The sequence below is a fragment of the Engraulis encrasicolus genome, chromosome 12 (assembly GCF_034702125.1).
Source record: "Engraulis encrasicolus isolate BLACKSEA-1 chromosome 12, IST_EnEncr_1.0, whole genome shotgun sequence".
Lineage (NCBI taxonomy): Eukaryota > Metazoa > Chordata > Actinopteri > Clupeiformes > Engraulidae > Engraulis > Engraulis encrasicolus.
In genome coordinates, this window is record NC_085868.1 from 1484050 (window position 1) to 1504098 (window position 20049).

The window sequence follows — 20049 nt, forward strand, 5'->3', positions numbered from 1 at the left end:
ACACATGTGGAGATGAAAATAAATCATGTATGGATATTAAACACAATTTTACCATTTATTTCTGAAAACTAAATGTTTGGTTGTGACTTGTCTAAACCCATGGAGAGCAATGTTAGATAACGCAACACAACCTTTTACCTTTTGTGTATTTGTGAAAAAATAAATATGTATAGTCGTGAGTTGTGTAAATACTGATAGCGAGTTGCCTGTTCTAATCTCTATTTAAACTAAGACGTGTTTATTACACTTTTCAACTTTTTCTCTGGTGCCCGCACGTAGTGCGTCACAGTCTCCTCGTGCCCAAAGCGCATCGCGACCAAGTAGCTCCTCCCTGAACGTTCACGGACTCAGCCTACATCACAGACAACATGGTAAGCCGCTGCTTTGTTACATTAAGGATGCTAAGTTTATATTTTATCGGGGTTCGTTGTCTGTGTTGAATTATGTGTAGACACTGGGTCTGACAGAGAAGTGGCTTGGATAAAAATAAATATTTAGTACTCCCCCATGTCTCCATCCAATGTGCCATCCATTGACAGTGGAAAGCACATGGGCCCTGGCTACAAGAAAACCGGTCATGCTAACTGCTGTACTAAAGTAGTGGTGAACTTGGACTGAGACCGTTTAGCGGCTTGTGTTCGGTTTGCAAAAATGACAGTGCTGTTAGCAGACTTTTACTATTTGCTGTATGAGTGCATGGAACAATGGTCCTCCTTAGCTGCCAACTTAGCATCAGCTAGCACGCCCTGTATTGTCTTCAATTAGAGTGATGTAGCCATGCTAGTGTATAGCTAAACTTGCTGTGTAATTGCTTAGACGGTTGTCTCATTAGCTGTGTGAATTCAATTTGAACTGCTGCGTTATGTGGGCACTCAAGATCTTGTCCAAATGATATTGTGATCTGTGCATATGGAATTGTAAGTGGTTGTGTGATGTACACAGTGCAGTGGGCTTAACGGCAAAGAACAGGCCGGTAAGCTTCTAGTGGTTTCTAGGATAAGAGGGAGGAGCAGCTTGAGCATAAGACATGTCTATGAGCTGGAGGCTATTCTTCTTGACTGATTACGTTGCTTGGCTTTTAGTAATCTGTTGCACATATTTACCGAAATTGGAGTTTGTGTTGGACATATTTGTGGGGAAATTGTATTTCTAATGAGCAGTGTATGGATTTAGATGGCTTCCATTTGCTCAGACCACTTCCTCTTTGCTTGGTCTGATGATTTTTTTTCATGTATAGAATTATCCATTCTGATCAGTTGTAGATCCCTTGGATAGAATAGTCTGTGTAACCATCACATCAGAGAGAGTAGTTTATATACTTAAAGAATCTCTGATCACATTGTGTGTTGGGACAGACTCTAAATTGTCACCTGCCAACCGGCCAAATGCTGGTGAAAATGTAATTTGGCTGGTAATAAACGAAACTCACAAGCCTCTTTGAACCATTAGTTAGTGTGTGTTTTGGTAAGTAAGATGAACATCTACAAGCAATTTTGGTTGGGGGATTTATAGCCCTGGTTGGGGTATATAAAGCACATAACTTCATAAAGCTGCTTGAATCCAGAACATCAATCTGTGGTCCCAGAATCAAACATAAAATGAAAATCAATAAATGTACAGTAATCAAAACAGTAATGTTTTGTCTAAATCCGGTTAATGAAAAATCCATTAATGGAGTGCCCAATATGTTTTTCTTTTCCACCTATTCCAGGCGTCCATTTCTATGGCCCCCGTTAACATCTTCAAGCATGGAGCAGATGAAGAGAAGGCTGAGACTGCTCGTATGGTAAGATGTGTCCGTTTGTCAGATGGCTCTGGGCAATTCCTGGAATGATTAAACAGTCAGTTAAACGCTAAACACTGAAAAGTAATTGTCCTGGGCGTGATTCTGTGGTTGACTGTGTCATATGAAACAAACAATTAATATTGATGGACTTTTGTTTGTCATATTATTGTGACTCAATGTTTAAAGTGAACTTTTCACTCCATCTTCGACTCGAGTTACTTTGCGGCCACCCTGTGTCTACTACACGTGTTGGATTTTGAACGCTTTCAAATAGACGACTTGCTCATGACAATGTTTTTGTTTCCACAGTCCTCCTTCATTGGAGCCATAGCCATTGGAGACTTGGTGAAGAGCACCTTGGGACCAAAAGGAATGGTATGTAGTGTGTACTACAATATCGAACTTGGCCGAGTGCCAAATTGTATACAGTAATTACTATAATTGGATAAAATGCCATCACCTGAATGCTGTGGGGGCAGAATTGATCAGTCAGGCTTTTGACATGATTACTGTATGTCTAAGCTCAGAAGATGAAGTGCTAAAGGGGAAAAAGATCAGTGACAGAACAGCCTACATAGAAATACATCAGACAAATGGAAACCTATTGTGATGTCTCTGCTAGCTTATGAAATGAGTGCGTAGCCTGAAGTGACTTGTGGGTCTGTGTTGTGCCGACGTGCTGCGAACCCCTTAGGACAAGATCCTTCTGGGTGGTGGCAGGGAATGCAACGTGACAGTGACCAACGATGGGGCCACCATCCTCAAAGCCATTGGAGTGGACAATCCCGCTGCCAAAGTCCTGGTTGGTGAGTACGAGCAAAAGTTAGAACTGATTTTTAATGGTTGTGAAGAATCCTTTGCAGCTGTGGCCTACTGGTTAGGGAGATGGACTTAAGATCAGAGTGTTGTAGGTTCGAAACCCACCACATCCTATCTCACCCCATGGCTGAGGTGCTCTTGAGCAAGACGCCTAACCCCACATTGCTCTAGAGACTATAACCAATACCCTGTGACCCTCTTTGGGTTGAAGTGTCATCTAATGTTGATTTTGTGTGTTTAATTCTTTGTTTTGCTTTTGTTTCTTCCCATAAACACTTAGACATGTCCAAAGTGCAGGATGACGAGGTTGGAGATGGCACCACATCCGTCACAGTTCTTGCAGCTGAGCTCCTCCGGGTAAGACCACTGAAGACAGTTTTGCAATGTGCATGCATGCAAGTGTGTGTGCAACTCCTGTATTGTCTGTTCAACATTTATTTAGAGATGGGACACAACATGTAGAATTAAGTTAAAGAGCAATTTGTTGGAAATGAGGGTCACACACGCATATATAAGTATTTTCTCTGCAATTTGCAGTTTTAAAGTTGGAATAGCTGATGTATTGTATAAAGTTGACATTGTCCCAATGTTTTCATTTGTGTTTTCTCCATAAAACACAAATGAAAAAATCGTTCTTAACATGGCATAATGCATGGAAGTGGTGAAGGAATTGCGAGGGTCGTGCAACACTGTTGTCATTTTTAAAATTGTGACCCGAGTAATTTCAAGCAATATAGTTGATTTAATCATAGGCTAAACCATAGGCTGCTTTTGAATGTTATGAGCAGGGCTCTAAATTAACACACGCCAACCCGCCAAACACGGGTGAAAAATCATTTTGGCTAGTAGAAAAAAATACCTACCCGCCAATTTGGCCAGTAGCGCCCGAGTACAGTAAATTATGAACGGTAAACCGCTGCTATGACGAACGCACGTTAAGTATGCAGAGCCCTTAAGGCGAGATTTCCTACATTACCCATGGACACTAGCGTCACGACGTAGCCTCCCACCGTGGGCTTTCCAGTGCAGCAAGCGGCAACTCCATGCTGTTGCGCGCGCCAGCATTGAAAACATTTCAGACGACCAGCGTTCTGTCAGCTACGCTCACACTATGACAGGCAGCTCTCCTCCTATGCTCTCGTCTATTTCGCTACAACCTTTTTAACGTCACTACTGCTATTATTACTAGGCTGAACCTTGCTGTAACAGGCTGCCTTTTTGAAGCAGCGAGGCCCTGACCGTTTCAATAACATGACTAACGCAGATTATGCCTATGTTTTGTGCGAGTGATGAGAATGTGGCGGGGGGTAGAGCAAGGTTCTGTGTGTGTTGGTGAATGTAATTGTAACCGTAATAATAGTGACGTTAAAAAAGGAGTGGTTGTGGAACGAAATAGCGACAAGGGCAGAGGAGGAGAGCTGACTGTCAGAGTAGTGTGAGCGTAGCTGTCAGTTCAGTTGTCTTCTGAAATGTTCCGAGTCCTGGCGCAACTAAGTTGGAAAGCCCACGCCATCGGAAAGAAAACAAATAACAAAAAAGCAACCAACGACGAAGCTGTGGAAGTAACAAAGGAAGCGAAGATTCCCGTGATATTATTTACTTTTGACCCAGGCTTCTTGTCATTTTGTTGCGCATGGTAGATAAGAGAAGAGCTCCTCCTCTCTCCTCTCCTTTTCCTCTCATCGTTTCTCCTTCCTTGGGGTGTGCGTATGTGAGGTTTTGGAGAGTTTGGCTGTGTGCTTGGTTACTGTATGTTAAATGTCTGTTATGTGAGTGGCTTGTGTGATGTGATTCAGCTGTTTTCAGAGGAATTGAACAAAAACTAATCAAATTGATTAGGCCTAAGTAATGAAAGTAAAAAATAAAGCAGAAGTTAAAAAATTATGAAAAAATATATAGCCTATAATAGGCCTATGCTTATTATGTAGGCATAGGCCTATAGTATGCAGGCCTATATATAGTGTATCTGTGTTGTAGAAATTGTTGAACCAAATTACCATAATTTAAAAAAAAATAACTAGCCTAACGCATAGTTTATTTTGGCGAGATTTTTTTTTAAAAAATGGCTAGTTGAACTTCTGTTTGGCTGGTAAGAAAAAATGTCCACTAGCCAAATTGGCTGGTGGTGGGAAAAGTTAATTTAGAGCCCTGGTTATGAGTGTCATCCCGTGATTGTTGAAGGGGTGTCTCAATTTGTAGGGGCTGTGTTTCAAGCCCTACTCTTTTTTGCTCCGTTTATAAGGAACAAGGGGGTAGGGGTAGAAATTGTAAATGGGATTCGGCCTTATACTACAGATGTCTGTTATTCACAAAGAAATGTGATTGAAATTGAAGTTTGTGTTGTGGGATTTCAGGAAGCTGAACTGTTGATTGCCAAAAAGATCCACCCTCAGACCATCATCTCTGGCTGGAGGAAGGCCACCCAGGTGGCCCGCGAGGCTCTCAAGGCTGCCGCAGTGGACCATGGGTAATGCAGTTTTGTGAACTCGGATTTGAAGAGCTTTTTGGCAAAAATGACCTACATTTGTTTTGTAACGTTTTAGTAAATGTATATTTTTGTATTGGGCATTGCATTGCAAAATGCTTTTCAGATATGTGAATTCTTGCCATTAAAATATTTTGATAACATTTTAAACCTATCGGTGAAAGGACGTCTGAACGGTCATTTCCACTAGTAAAATGCATATGTAAAACAATAGTGTTAATTTAAGTCATTTTGCAACAAAACTCTTCATTTCTTCTTTTTCTCAACACATTGGTTGTCACAACCTGATTTAATAAGGAATAATGTTGGTAGTGGTGTACATTATGCGTAGCTGTTTACACATTCTCATGTGGAATGCACTTGTAAGGCATCCCGTAAACCTTACTCTGTCTTCAAGTAATGAAGTGCGTTCTTGCTTGGAAAATCTTCACTTATCGTAAACATTGTTATGTTTTAGAAAGGTACTCTATGAATGAGTCTATGGAATCCTGTAAGTTTATTAAAGCTGTTAACATTTGTTTATAAATGTTTATCTCTTGAGAGAAATGGGTTTTCTCTATATGAGCTCCCATCCACCCTTACCCTCCCGCAGCAATGACCCAGTGAAGTTATGCAGTTTGTCTTTTGAGATCATTTTCTGTACATTATGGCCAGTAGAGATTGTCTCCTGAGGTTGTTTTTGCACTCATTTAACCCCATAATTCCTTCTGAAGCCACAACTCAGTGACTTTCACGAGACGATTATTTTTGTACTCATGAATCCCCATCTGGACCCATAAGATCAGTGATGTATGCTATGCTGGAGGTAACTGCCAAACCCCCGAGAACGGCTGGAAGTGCAGGAGAAAGCTAAAACTCAACCATTTAACTTGAGGAGAGGAGTAAAATTAGCTTCTTCTTTTTTTTAAATGGTGCAGCATCGCTTTAACCCCACAATTCCTTCTGTAGCAACGACCCAGAGAAGTTCCAGGAGGATCTGATGAACATCTCGCGCACCACGCTCTCCTCCAAGCTGCTGACGCACCACAAGGACTACTTCGCCAAGCTGGCCGTGGAGGCCGTCATGCGGCTCAAGGGCTCCGGCAACCTGGAGGCCATCCACATCATCAAGAAGCTCGGGGGCAGCCTCACCGACTCGTACCTGGACGAAGGTGAGGGGTTGGGGCCAGGGGGAGGGGAAAGATATCAGAGATGATATCTGTGCAGATATATGGGCAGTCATGGGTGAGCGGTTAGGGCGTCAGACTTTGGTGGGGGGAGTAATCAACCAGTGCCAGAGGGGCCAGTGCTCTCACCCATCCTCCTCCATGACTGAGGTACCCTGAGCATGGTACCGTCCCACTGCACTGCTCCCCATGGGGCGCCACTGAGGGCTGCCCCCTTGCACGGGTGAGGCATAAATGCAATTTCGTTGTGTGCAGTGTGCAGTGTTCACTTGTGTGCTGTGGAGTGCTGTGTCACAATGACCATGGGAGTTGGAGTTTCCCAATGGGCTTTCACTTCACTTTCACTTTGTGTGGATGAATGGATGATCAATTCAATTGATTGTGGAAAGGTTGAAACAGAATTACCAGGTGTCAAAGAGCTTTCATCCACCTTCATTGCAATATGATGTAAAAGTAAACTGTTTTGGAACAGAAAGGAAAGGTCTCAAGTTTATAGATGTGTTTCAAATGCACCAAGGACATGTGTGATCGTTGCGGCTCGGTATCGTTCTTTTTTTTTCTCGATTGTGAAACACATTCGTTTTCTTCCTGAAAGGATTCCTGCTGGATAAGAAGATTGGTGTGAACCAGCCGAAGAGGCTAGAGAACGTCAACATCCTGATAGCCAACACCGGCATGGACACAGACAAGATCAAGGTCCGAAACTCTGATTTCACTCTCAATGTCCTTTCTTCCATCTAATAAGGGCCGGGGCAGCCGTAGCCTAGTGGTTAAGGAGATGGGCTTTAGATTAGAGGGTTGCGGGGTTGAATCTCTCCCTTCCACTCAACTATCTCACTCCATGGCTGAAGTGCCCTTGAACAAGGCGCCTGCCTTCACACTGCTCCAAGGACTGTAACCATTTCCCTGTACTTAAGATAACTTTACTTAACTGTACTTAAAATAAGTTGCTTTGGATAAAAGCATCTGCTCAGTGTAATGTAATGTAATAATTTTGTCATTGGTGCCCACCATTGGAAGTCTTGTGTAGTTAACATTTTGAGAGCTCTACAGTTTTCGTTGTTGTTGTCTGTAAAGTCGTTAGCATGTCAATTCATAAATAATGAATTTAGACATTTTTTGCAAAGCATCTCAACCGTTTGTGTTGTGTGGTTCAGATTTTCGGCTCGCGTGTGCGTGTGGACTCGACGGCGAAGGTGGCCGAGATCGAGCTGGCAGAGAAGGAGAAGATGAAGGAGAAGGTTGACCGCATCCTCAAGCACGGCATCAACTGCTTCATCAACAGGTACAGTAGCCAGGGCGCCCACTGGTCACGGAATGGAGTTTTTTCCAGTTACGGAAAGTCATGGAATTTGACCATTTTGCCTGTACAGTCATGGACTATAATGGAAATTGGTATATAATGCAATGGCACAAATGACAATGTAAACTGGTTTACTTGCCACTCTAAAATTGTGTTAGCGATCTGATCATGATGTTGGGTATTTCCTTTTATGGGAGGTCATGGAAATTCTATTTTATTGTCTGGGAAAGTCTTGGAATATTAAATCTGACTTGAAGTGAAAACCCTGAGTTGCACACCTGCAAGGTAAGGAAGAACCGCACACCAATGAGCTCCCTTTAAAATCCATTTTTATTCTTGTGACCTTTTGGAGCTCACTTTTAATCCATCTTTATTCCTGTGAGGATTAAAAGGGTGTTCGTTGTGCGGATCTTTACCTTACTGCTTCAACACTTGATAGTCATGACTTATATGAAATGCACTTTACACAAACTTCCCAGAGTATTCACATTGCAACATTGTGCAGCTTTCTGACTAAGCCTTGTGTTTTCTTGGCATGGGCATATCCAAAGTGTCCTATAGCTATGTAGGTATGCCTTTGAGCTTTGAATATTATTGTTGTATGTTCATTGATTCCATTTCTGTTTTTTTTTCTGTAGGCAGTTAATCTACAACTACCCAGAGCAGCTTTTCGCCGCAGCAGGAGTCATGGCCATCGAGCACGCAGACTTTGCTGGAGTTGAGCGCCTTGCACTGGTCACAGGTAGGTAGAATTGGTCTGTGCAAAAACATGCAAATGGTGTGCCTAAGGAGGATGGAGGTGTGTGTGAGGCTCAAGTATTCATCATCAACTTTATTCCAGTCTCCAGAAGAAGACACATAAGCACACATGCCTATATAATAAAAATAGAAATGATAATAATAACTGTGATGCTTTTAAAAAGAAACACATTGCATAGACAAACACCCTTCTTAAAGACACTTGTACCAGTTTTTCCACATGAATGACTGTTATCGCGCCACACTAAGAACATTAAGAGTTCATGATGTGGGTGGCTTCAGGAAATAAGTTTTTTTCTTTGTCTGAACAGGGGCTCCTTACACCTACAAAGCTGCAACTAAATCATTTTTTGGGGGGGTTCCTGTACATACAAAGTCTCCGCTGATCTGTCTGTTTCCGTTTGCAGGTGGTGAGATCACGTCCACATTTGACCACCCAGAGCTGGTGAAGTTGGGCCACTGTAAGCTGATCGAGGAGGTGATGATCGGAGAGGACACCCTCATCCATTTCTCCGGCGTCGCCATGGGTACGGCAAATTAACACAAAACACACACACCCACCCACCTGCCATGAAGTAAGAGTCAAGGTCAGGGTATGAGATGCTGAAAATGGTCAGGTGTTCCTCCAGGGGTGGGTAACCTATGTCTTGAGGGCCGTTAATGGCACTTGAGGCCGTCTTATACGGCTCCCGATACAATTTTAATGTTATGCAAAGAATGTTTTGTAAAGAAATTTTAGAAATTGCATTTGCAGTGCAATTAAGTTAAATTTTAAGGTGCCCTATTGAAGGTGGGGTCTGTTGTAAAGGTGGCCGACTTCAATAAAGGCCTAAAATACCGGGGGAAATCCTGGTTTGTGTTCATACTTGTAGTACAGCCCTTGGAAGACTTCATAAAATTTGAAGTGGGCCCTCGAATGAAAACGTTTCCCCACCCCTCCCTTACACCTACGGTGGGCTCAGCCGTGGCTCAAGCGGTAGGGCACTGCACTGTTACACCGGGTACCCGGTTTCAATTCGATTCCAGTCAGAGGTAATTTCCCCCGCCCCCCCTTTCCCTCTCCCACTCATTTTCTGTCCCACTCTTCACTGTACTCCTAATAAAGGCAAATATGTCCCCCAAAAATATTTAAAACATAAAGTCTATCCCTAACCTTAAATACTGAAATGGGGGGCTTAATGTTGGGAATCTTCTGGTTTAACCTTATTGTCACCGAAATGACCCAAGTCTTCATCGGTTACCTGAGACTCATTGCATTGTCATAGAGAAGATGTTATGATGTAGTTGAGTGTTTTCAGCAAAGAGTGAACAGGCCTGACGACGGGCCCATCTGTAGTAAGATGTCAATTTGACTTGATGTTTTTCCTTGGTATGTTTGTGTGACAGGTGAGGCATGCACCATCGTGCTGCGCGGGGCCACACAGCAGATCCTAGACGAGGCAGAGCGTTCTCTTCACGACGCGCTGTGTGTGCTCGCCCAGACCGTCAAGGAGACACGCACTGTCTTCGGAGGAGGTCAGTTGTTAGTTGTTTCAGCCCAAACTCATCTTTCCTCCACTTTTTATCCTTTGTTTTGATTCACACACAACCCGAGCTCTAAGTTGACACCTGCAAAACCGGTCATTAAGAGCCCTGCGCAAGACCATCTTCAGACTAGATCTTCTCACCTGTTTGCACTTTGGACTTTTCTTAAGTCTAATCCCATCTGTGTCTCTGTCTGTAGGCTGTTCTGAGATGCTGATGGCCAAGGTGGTGATGGATTTGGCCAACAGGACACCCGGAAAAGAGGCTGTTGCCATGGAGTCCTTCGCCAAAGCCCTCATGATGGTGAGCACCTTGAATATTACACTTTAGTACATCGTTAACCTGTTATAATGCTCTAATGCCTGTTCTAATGCTCATCATTAGCCTGTTATAATGCTCATGGTTAACCCGTTAAAATGCAGTGTCTTGCTCACTCGTTCAAATTAAACTTGGAAAATGGAGCACCCTTCCCCTCGAAACAAACTTGCAGTCGGCCATTTTGTTCACTTAGAGAATGCCAAATTAATGTCCCTCCTCTTTTGTTTGGTCCTCCAGCTTCCCACCATCATTGCAGACAACGCCGGCTACGACAGTGCAGACCTGGTGGCCCAGCTCCGGGCAGCACACGTAGAGAACAAGACCACCTATGGCCTGGGTGAGTCTGTCTGTTTCTCTCTGTCTCTATCGATGTCTGTCTCTTTTTTTTTACACACACACACACACACATCCTTGCACCCAATGAAACAAATTAGTTCTGCTATACACGTACACTGAGTCTGAATCGTGTGTCTGGATGGCTGAATGCTGCCTTAATCTTTCTCCATATGTAATCAAAACTTCTCACTCAGTTGTCTCTCCTTTTCTATTCCCTGTGTACAGTATGGTAAAGTGGGTGGGTGAGATGCTTTAGGATGGGTTTCTGTCTGTTTGGATTTCCAAATTTGCAATCAATAAAATAATACATAAATATATGGGATACAAACAGCAAATAGAAGTGTCTTTGTAACCTTTGGCCCTTGTCCCCTGTGTGCAGACATGCAGAACGGCAGCATTGGGGACATGGCCCAGCTGGGCATCACCGAGAGCTTCCAGGTCAAGAGGCAGGTGCTGCTCAGCGCCGCCGAGGCTGCAGAGATGATCCTGCGCGTAGACAACATCATCAAAGCAGCGCCCAGGTACTAAAAACGCGCATGCACACACACCTCATCAAAGCAGCACCCAGACACTAAAACACACACTATACTACAACACACACCATCAAAACAGTGCCCAGGCACTATACTACAACACGCCATCAAAGCAGCGCCTAGGTGCTGAAACTCACACTGTACTACACACACACACACACACACACACACACACACACCCCATCAAAGCAGCGCCCAGGTATTGAATCACACACTAAACACACGCGTGCACTACTGCATAGATAGACCCCCCCACCCCCAGGGAGTAGAGTATACCTGTATGTAGCCTGATGCACGCAAGCTCTTGTGGACAACTGATCATCATGTTTTTGTTTTCCCTCTACAGGAAACGTGTACCAGACCACCACCCCTGTTAAGTAGTTAAGCATGAAGTGAAGAGGATGAGGAAAACAAAGTACAAAGATGACGAAGAGCACTCTGTATATTTATTACCTCCGGGGTGCCGTGTGTGTGTGTGACGCCACTCACCTGTCCATCTGTGTGTTTGTGTGTGGCGTCCCACACCTGTCTCTCGCCTGTCTTGCTTAGGTTCAAGGCTCCCTAGTCACATTTTTTTGTCAAGTTCCGAATGCACTGTTGCAACCTGACCATGTCACACCCCTGTCTGAAGCAAGGTGACAGTATGAACTGTTTTTTGTTTACTGATCAATAAAAAAATGTACTTGTGCTACCATGCTGTACCTTTGTGTGTGTTACTTATTTATTTTGGAGGGAAGGCATGTTATAAAGGTAGATATTAAAAACTTTTGAAATTAATAATTAGGATTAACCTTTTCAGTTGGAGGTTTTATCAAATAGCGGTAAAGTCACTAACACTAAGGGCACAATCCATTACTTACACTTATGGACTCGCACTTCGCTGACGCCCTGCCTCTGTGGAGAAAATGATGGCGTTTCCAGTCAGCCTACCCCAAAAAACTTTTGGTGCATCTCCCCATTCAACATCCTGATTACAAATGAAAACGTGATCTTTGAATTGCGCTTGTGTGAAATGTTGAATTTAAACCTCTTTTGACGTCATCACGAGGTCACAAGCGTAAGGGAGGAAGAGAGTTTGGATATTGGAATGTCAATGTGCACTAGGTTTGTGCTTTAAGCAGAGATACTGTTGCTCGTTAGATACAGTATTTCTGGCTTTGGGCAGGGCTAAATTAATGCACAGGCTAGATACGGCTGCAGCCTAAGGTCCTCCACCTGCCACCTGCTATGCCATTTTGTTGTGAAATTTGCCTTCCAAGGGGGCCCACAGCAACCTGTAGCCTAGTGGCCCGGGCCATCTTAATCTGGCCCTGGCTTTGGACACCCACTAGGATTGGTCAGTTAGCATTTCATTTTGTGCTTTAGAAATATTTTAGACCATATGTATCTGAAGAGTCTGAAATGCAAAAATAAGCAGATGTTCATTATATCTTTAAAATGAAATGCAGGGATATATTGGTTTTGCACCGACCATAGGCGCGCAACCAAGAATGATTGCGTAGTATGGGTGTCACAATAACCGTTAAACCACAGTGAAAAGGTCAGACAATAATTACCGCTTGAAATACAAAAAAATCCTGTGAAAATGGTCACAATAACCGTGAGGTTAGATTTTGATACTGTGACACCCCTTCTGCATAGACCTGTCTGGGCACTGGGTAGGTGTTTGCATGCAAACATGTGGGCTCTGAACCTATTTGCACAAAGCAAGTGCTCCTGGTCATGCTAACCTGGACTAAGTTCAGCAAGTTCTTGTTAACCATGAGAGTGATCAGTCAGTTTGAACTGCAGGAACTTTAAAGAAAAGGACTTTGGATAAAGCACAATCAGTAACTTCAATTGCCATTTGTGATAATGAGTGACTGCACAATACACAGTGTGTGTGTGTGCATGGTTTACATCTCAAACTATTTTCTGTATTGTCAATGCCAAATGTAAGAATATACCTGGACTTCTGGAGTTCACAGTGACCTCAATCAATACTGCATTGGTGCACAAAAGCCAACCAACATCTGGCTGAAATGCTCCACCCTGGACTAGGATTGGCTGTGTGTTGTGAGTGAATGTGAGATGTCATGATTAGAGACTATCTCTCTACAAGGCCCTTTGTGTGTTGTGTGCTCAACTGAAAACAGACACACTGTCAATGGTGAGGCCACGATGAAGGAGTGTCTTCTGGTACTGCTGTGTTTGATCTGCACTGGGCAGGGGGTGGTGACGAGGTGAGTCATTCAGATCTTTACTATCTAACATAATTATTAGTTGGAGGTTTTGGTGTGAGATTTTTGAAATAGTTTATTTCCAGAATTCAAATGTGGCCCATTCAGTAATACTGTTAATGAAAGTACCACCATCTGTTTTCAGTATGGCTTATAAATAGTCATAGACATCATAGACTACAAAACATGCAGTGGTCGGACCAGAACAATATACGTGAAAAAGAGGATTTTTTTTTTTTAAATGAACAGCATAACCCTTGGGAATCTTTAAAGGTGCACTGTTTAATATCATTTGCTGTTTGTTTCCAGAATTCATGTAGCCCATTCACAAATGTTACATATTTGTTAAAATCCATATTACACAGGATCCCTCTGGTGAAGTTGCCCACGGTGCGCACCCAGCTGCGCGCAGTGGAGCGCCTGGAGGAGTTCCTGAGGGACCATGCGGCCGACACTTATCAGCGCCGCTATGTGCAGTGCTTTCCCCCCGCCACACAGAACCTGGCCAAGGGACGCAGCTCTGAAAAGCTCTACAACTTCATGGACGTGAGTCGAGTGTGTGTGTGTGTGTGTGTGTGTGTGTGTGTGTGTGTGTGTGTGTGTGTGTGTGTGTGTGTGTGCGCGTGTGTGTGTGTGTGTGTATGTATATTGGTATGGACATCAGCAAGATATGTTTTATTTGTTTTTTCTTGCTGTGTCTAAGCTATCTAATCTGTGTGTGAGTGGGGGGAGGGGTGCGTGTGTATGTCTGACTTATTTTGTGCGTGTGTGCATGAGTGCGTGTACGTCTGACTTATTTTATGTGTGTGTGTGTGTGTGTGTGTGTGTGTGTGTGTGTGTGTGTGTGTGTGTGTGTGTGTGTGTGTGTGTGTGTGTGTGTGTGTGTGTGTGTGTGTGTGTGTTCCCTCAGGCCCAGTACTTTGGGCAGGTGAGTCTGGGCACCCCTGAGCAGAACTTCACGGTGGTGTTTGATACGGGCTCAGCTGATCTCTGGGTGCCCTCCTCTTACTGTGTCAGCCAGGCCTGTGGTAAGTACTAGTAGGCTACTACCCTCTCATCGCTTCCACTCCCCTTAATACACACTACACATAAGCGCATAATATCCTTAAAATGGAGAACAACCACACTCTCAAGCTGAGTGTCATTATTATCTCCGCCACGGAGGTTAGGCTATGTGATCATCTGAGTTTGTTGTTTGTCCGTCTGCGAGTTGGTTCGCGGTGCATGTGTGTTGCTGTCCACCAGAGGGTGGAGATGCACTCTCCTAAGCGCTTTTCTAGTTTATTTGTTATACCACCATGTCCACAAGCAGCAATAGCAGCAATAACAGCAATAGCAGCAATAACAATAGCATTTATAGAGCACAATATCATCCATGGCTGTCATTCAATGTGCTAAAGAGAAGAGAGAAGAAAAATACACTGTTGAAAGCAATATAGGTAGATAGCACAGTAGATTACTATCACCAAAGGCAGATGAAAATAAATAATTTTGATTTATTTTTAAATCATGATACTGTTGGGGCAGTTCTAATTTGGACAGGAAGCTGGTTCCAGCATTTGGCAGCATAATGACTATTAAATTCAAAACACATAAACATATAACCACACTTCATTTGAAAGCACATGGCTTTACTGCTGCTCATAATAGACAAGCATTTGTTGTTATGTCACTATAATTCATTGACCAAGTGCTTCTTGTACAGTGGATTTCGCTCATCAACCTGCGTATATGTTGTGAAAAGATATCCAATATACTCTACATGGTCCAGGTCATTACATTGTTACGAGTCTCACTGACCACTCAACACATCTCTTACCCTCATCCCACCCTTCCCTCCAACCCTGGCACTCCCCCTAAACACACACACACACACGCACACACGCACACACACTCAATCTATTTGCTGGCCCTCTCTCCAGATAACCATGCGAAGTTCCATGCCTTCAAGTCCAGCTCCTATGTGCATGACGGGAGGCCATTCGGCATCACCTACGGCTCGGGACGTCTGCTGGGGATCATGGCTCGGGAGCTACTGAAGGTTACATTGTATTAACACTTAGCTGATACTTTTCACCAAAGCGACTTACAGTTATCATTTACAGGGTATTGGTTACAGTCCCTGGGGCAATGTGGGGTTCAAGGGCACTTCAGCTATGGATGGTGAAGGGAGAACTGGTAAGGGTGGTAAATGAATCAGCAACCCTCTGATCTGATCTTAAGTCCACCTTCGTAACCACGAGGCCACGGGTACAATAAACAGACTATAAACTTATAGTTTTCTTTCAGACTAGAAAATGTCTTTCTTCTTTTGTATTGTGTGTGTGTGTGTGTGCGTGCGTGCGTGCGCACGCGTCTGCGTCTGCGTCTGCTCATGTAATATCCCTCTGCCTCCACAGGTGGGCTCTATTGAGTTGAAGAACCAGGAGTTTGGGGAGTCTGTGTTTGAGCCCGGCTTCTCATTTGTGATGGCCAAGTTCGATGGCATCCTGGGCCTGGCGTACCCCGACCTGGCTGAGGAGCTGGGCGCCCCCGTCTTCGATAACATGATGACCCAGAAACTGGTGGAGCAGCCCGTCTTCTCCTTCTACCTCAACAAGTTACTATTTTATTATTACTTTATCATGACATTGCACTTAGCTGACACTTTCATCCAAAGCAACTTATATTATTTAATGTTGTTTATAAACATGGTTGTTTATATATAAACATGGTTCGGGAGGAAGCCTGCAAGTGATTGACAACCACCTTTGCCGATATTTAAATCCCTCCATCTTTTATGCCCGATTTCACATGAAATTTAGTACACATGCACTTGTTCATGTTGAGTCAGTATTAGTACATCTAGGCCCTATACCGTAGAGCACCAGGTTACTACGCCGGCGACCCAGGATTGATTCCGGCCTGGTTCATTGACCAGTCCTTCCCCATCTATCTCTCCCCACTCATTTCCTGTCTCTCTGTCACTGTCCTATCATAGATAAAGCACAAAAGCACAAAAAAGTTTAGATTTTTTAAAATAAATAATATATAATTTATAACAATTGTGTGAAAAGTTACTCACGGAGCTTGTTTGTGCATAAGCAAGTTTTGCACATGAGGCCCCTGCTCTACACACATAATCACAGAGAATAGAAGGGCCAAATGATACCACTTTGGTGCTACTCTCTAAATCAGGGGTTCCCAACCTATTCCAACTTCTGGACCCACTTGAAATTTCCACAACTGTTCCACCTCAGGCCCAATGAACAATCCAACGCAAATAAATAGTCAGCGGCGACACACACAGACACAAATATTATTTAGATTTTTAGAAAATGATTTCAAGGCCCACTTGTAATACTTTCAAGGCCCACCAATGGCCCCCGGCCAACAGTCACTGCTTTAAATGTTTATTTATTGACATTGCAAAATGTGTTGTGTGCGTGATGTGATGATGATGTGCAGGGCGAAGAGTTCCTCATCTCAGGGAGGGGAGCTCCTGATTGGTGGAACAGACGAGAATCTCTACACCGGACCAATCAACTGGGTTCCCGTCACCATACACAGCTACTGGCAGGTCAAGATGGACAAGTGAGTTCCCAGAAGTGTGTGTGTGTGTGTGTGTGTGTGTGTGTGTGTGTGTGTGTGTGTGTGTGTGTGTGTGTGTGTGTGTGTGTGTGTGTGTGTGTGTGTAAGTTATGTGTGTGCATGTGTGCATTGGCTGCATGTGGAAAGTCTTCTCCAAAAAATTGTTTTGGGATTAATTGAGATTGGGAACAGAAAACACACACTTGGCAGAACTTGCCACAAGTAATGGTCTTATCTATGTGAGGGTGGAAAGTGTGCACATCGCAGGAGTGATTAGTCCACACACTTTAGATATTAATCTGATGAAGACAATGGTCAAAACCTAATCCTGCCATGGAATAAAAAGGGGGAAAAAACGAATTTTAAGTGTGCGGACTCCTTACTCCAAAACTTTATATTATGTGTGTGCCCACAGGATCAAGGTCCAGGGAGTAGACCAGTTCTGTTACGGGGCTAAAAGCTGCCAGGCCATAGTGGACACAGGCACCTCCCTCATCGCTGGGCCGACCAGTGACATCGTCATTCTGCACGAGCTCATCGGGGCCACACCCACTTCTATTGGAGAGGTGAGCGGGGTCACGGAGTAGTGGTAGAAGAGTGGAATCCAGTTCCTTTATTTATTCCAAAGGAAATTACGGTGTCTATCAGCCTAAACACAATACAACTCTCAAGACAAATAGTACACAGCTGCATGCAGGTATTAAACAGATCAAAGGTTTATGATATTATGGCAGATTTACCGGTATACTAAACCAGGGGTTCCCAAACTTTACCATGACAAAGCCCCCCCATATACCGGTAGATTCCAGCCAAGGCCCCCCTGATATGAGCCGTGCCACACTATTTTTTTGTGCACCCAGTTTCACAACTCAATAAAGTTGGTGCATTCCTAAAGCCATTCAAGCACTACAGAAAGCATAATACATATACACATTGTAAAGAGGAAAATGATTCCACTGGGATTGTTTAGCTTATTTTCGGCTAATAAGTTATTTAATTTCTGAAATTATTCAGTTTATTTCCCTGTTTTATATTTTCCCTGCCAACGTGCCACGGCCCCCCTAGCATCCCCTCGCGGACCCCCAGGGTTCCCCGGCCCCCACTTTGAAAACCACTGTACTAAACCATCTGTTATCATATATTTGTGTGTAATATATAAATAGTTTGTAGGATTAGGTATACACTAAATAGGCCTACATTTTTTAATCTTTCTCTCTCAGGGCCGGCCCTAGGCATAGGCAGACAAGGCGGTCGCCTAGGGCACCAAATGTTTTGAGGGCACCAGTACAGTACATTACATTACATTACATTGACAGTGATTATTCACGACCATTCAGTGTATATGTAGGCACTAGATCAGCTGTGCTCGATCAGATGAACGACGCTATGTTACAGATGCCAATTTCCCAATGCACAGAAAGGGAAAGGGGGTGTTTCCTAGTGCCAAGTTGAGTTTGACTAGAGCGTCTCTGTTCTCTGTGGTCTGCTGTAGTACCTGATTGACTGCCACCGCATGTCCAGCCTGCCTGTGGTGACCTTCACTCTGAATGGGGTTGAGTACCCCATCACTCCAGACTCGTATGTCAGACGGGTGAGCACACACACCACAAACACACACATGCGCGCACACATACAGTACACACACACACACACACAGTGTGGTGGTAAGGTAACATGCTCAGGGTACCTCAGTCATGGAGGAGGATGGGGAGAGCACTGGTTAATTACTCCCCACACCAACCTGGCTGGTTGGGAGTCGAACCGGCAACCTTTTGGCTGCAAGTCTGACACCCCTGTTTACCCATGACTACCCACACTCTAACAGCTTACACACAGCTGACACACACACACACACACACACACACACACACACACACACACACACACACACACACACACACACACACACACACACACACACACAGATATATACTAAATGCTTCTGCACATAGGCCTACCACACCAATGCATGGACTGGGCAGGGCACACATACTATGAACATGCATGCACACAGAGTACACCATATTATTTTTGAACACATCAGTAACATCAACAATATTTAGCCACAAATAGATACACAGTACTGTATACACAGTTACAGTTACTTCATACATCTCCATTGAGTGCCAATGTGCTAAATCGGTATCATGCTTGCGTCAACTGCGGCTTGATGTGTCACCTTTCTTGGTATCCATGTTCCTTGTTCCCACAACAACTCTCTCTATCTCTATTTCTCTCTCTCTCTCCCTCTCCCTCTCCCTTTTACACATACACACACACACACACACACACACACACACACACACACACACACACACACACACACACACACGGCTACAGGAGGTGATGGGAGACCATGAGATCTGCTTCAGTGGGTTTTCAGCGGTGGACATCCCAACCCCCCTGGGCCCCGGTTGGATCCTGGGGGACGTCTTCCTCTCCGAATACTACAGCATCTTCGACCGAGGCCAGAACCGCGTCGGCTTTGCTAAAGTCAAACCTCAATAGATTACTCACGCCGTGTTTTACAGCTGGCGAATGTCACAAGAATGTAATTTATGTGAATAAATACGTAGCACGAACCCCTGACATTTTCAATTCAAATCTTTGTTGTGTGCTGTTTGAGTTATGAAATATACATAGGACCTACAAATGTCTGGTGTACCTGTGTGTGTGTGTGAGACTTTCTTTTCATTTTTTTAGATATTTTGATTACAATTGTGTTGGCAAAGTTTTTGGTGAGGGCCCACACACCTCGAATGTTTCTTTTTTAGCAGGTGCAGCTTTTCAAGGTACTCCAGTCTTCGTTTAACTCAAGGAAGAGCGCAACACTGCTTCTTCACAAATCACCACTTTTTTATTTTTATTTTACAATTGTGTTACAAAATTGTAGGTTGTAGGTTGACCTCAAACATGTGAAAGTGAAGTGAAGTGAAGTGAAGTGAAGTGAACGCTCAACTGGGAAATCCAACTCACATTGTTTTTGTGACGCAACACTCCACAGCACATGTTCACTGCACACAACGAAATTGCAGTTATGCCTCACCTGTGCAAGTGGTGGGCCGCCCCCAATGGCATCCGGAAGGGAGCAGTGCGGTATGGTAACATGCTCAGGGTACCTCAGTCATGGAGGAGAATGAGGGAGAGCACTGGTTGGATGGAAGTCGAACCGGCAACCTTTGGGCTGCAAGTCTGACACCCTAACTATTTACCCATGACTACCCACACTCT

General features: G+C 44.0%; 2 protein-coding genes across 2 annotated transcripts; both read left to right on the forward strand.

Moving 5' to 3' along the window:
- Positions 1-263: 263 nt before the first annotated feature.
- Positions 264-11730, forward strand: cct2 (chaperonin containing TCP1, subunit 2 (beta)). The gene is made up of 16 exons (XM_063211461.1): positions 264-371; positions 1712-1786; positions 2096-2161; positions 2481-2592; positions 2886-2962; positions 4960-5072; positions 6039-6241; positions 6852-6952; positions 7414-7541; positions 8198-8301; positions 8726-8845; positions 9705-9833; positions 10042-10145; positions 10398-10497; positions 10876-11017; positions 11376-11730. The coding sequence occupies exons 1-16, from the start codon at positions 369-371 to the stop codon at positions 11404-11406; spliced, it is 1608 nt and encodes a 535-aa protein (XP_063067531.1). The 5' UTR covers positions 264-368; the 3' UTR covers positions 11407-11730.
- A 1438-nt stretch (positions 11731-13168) lies between these two features.
- On the forward strand, positions 13169-19363 carry nots (nothepsin). Its single transcript, XM_063211462.1, has 9 exons — positions 13169-13251; positions 13614-13794; positions 14159-14276; positions 15171-15289; positions 15648-15847; positions 16696-16821; positions 17234-17384; positions 18311-18409; positions 19159-19363. Exons 1-9 carry the CDS (start codon positions 13190-13192, stop codon positions 19324-19326), a joined length of 1224 nt encoding a protein of 407 aa, XP_063067532.1. The 5' UTR covers positions 13169-13189; the 3' UTR covers positions 19327-19363.
- Positions 19364-20049: the final 686 nt, after the last annotated feature.

What these genes read in the sequence shown, in the direction of transcription:
- cct2 (XM_063211461.1), top strand. An exon ending in TTGCAGCTGAGCTCCTCCGG is followed by an intron (nt 2,963 to 4,959) that starts GTAAGACCACTG and finishes GTGGGATTTCAG; the next exon opens with GAAGCTGAACTGTTGATTGC. An exon ending in ATCAACTGCTTCATCAACAG is followed by an intron (nt 7,542 to 8,197) that starts GTACAGTAGCCA and finishes TTTTTTCTGTAG; the next exon opens with GCAGTTAATCTACAACTACC.
- nots (XM_063211462.1), top strand. Translation starts at nt 13,190, where the DNA reads ATGAAGGAGTGTCTTCTGGTACTGCTGTGTTTGATCTGCACTGGGCAG. An exon ending in GGGCAGGGGGTGGTGACGAG is followed by an intron (nt 13,252 to 13,613) that starts GTGAGTCATTCA and finishes CATATTACACAG; the next exon opens with GATCCCTCTGGTGAAGTTGC. An exon ending in CTGTGTCAGCCAGGCCTGTG is followed by an intron (nt 14,277 to 15,170) that starts GTAAGTACTAGT and finishes CCCTCTCTCCAG; the next exon opens with ATAACCATGCGAAGTTCCAT.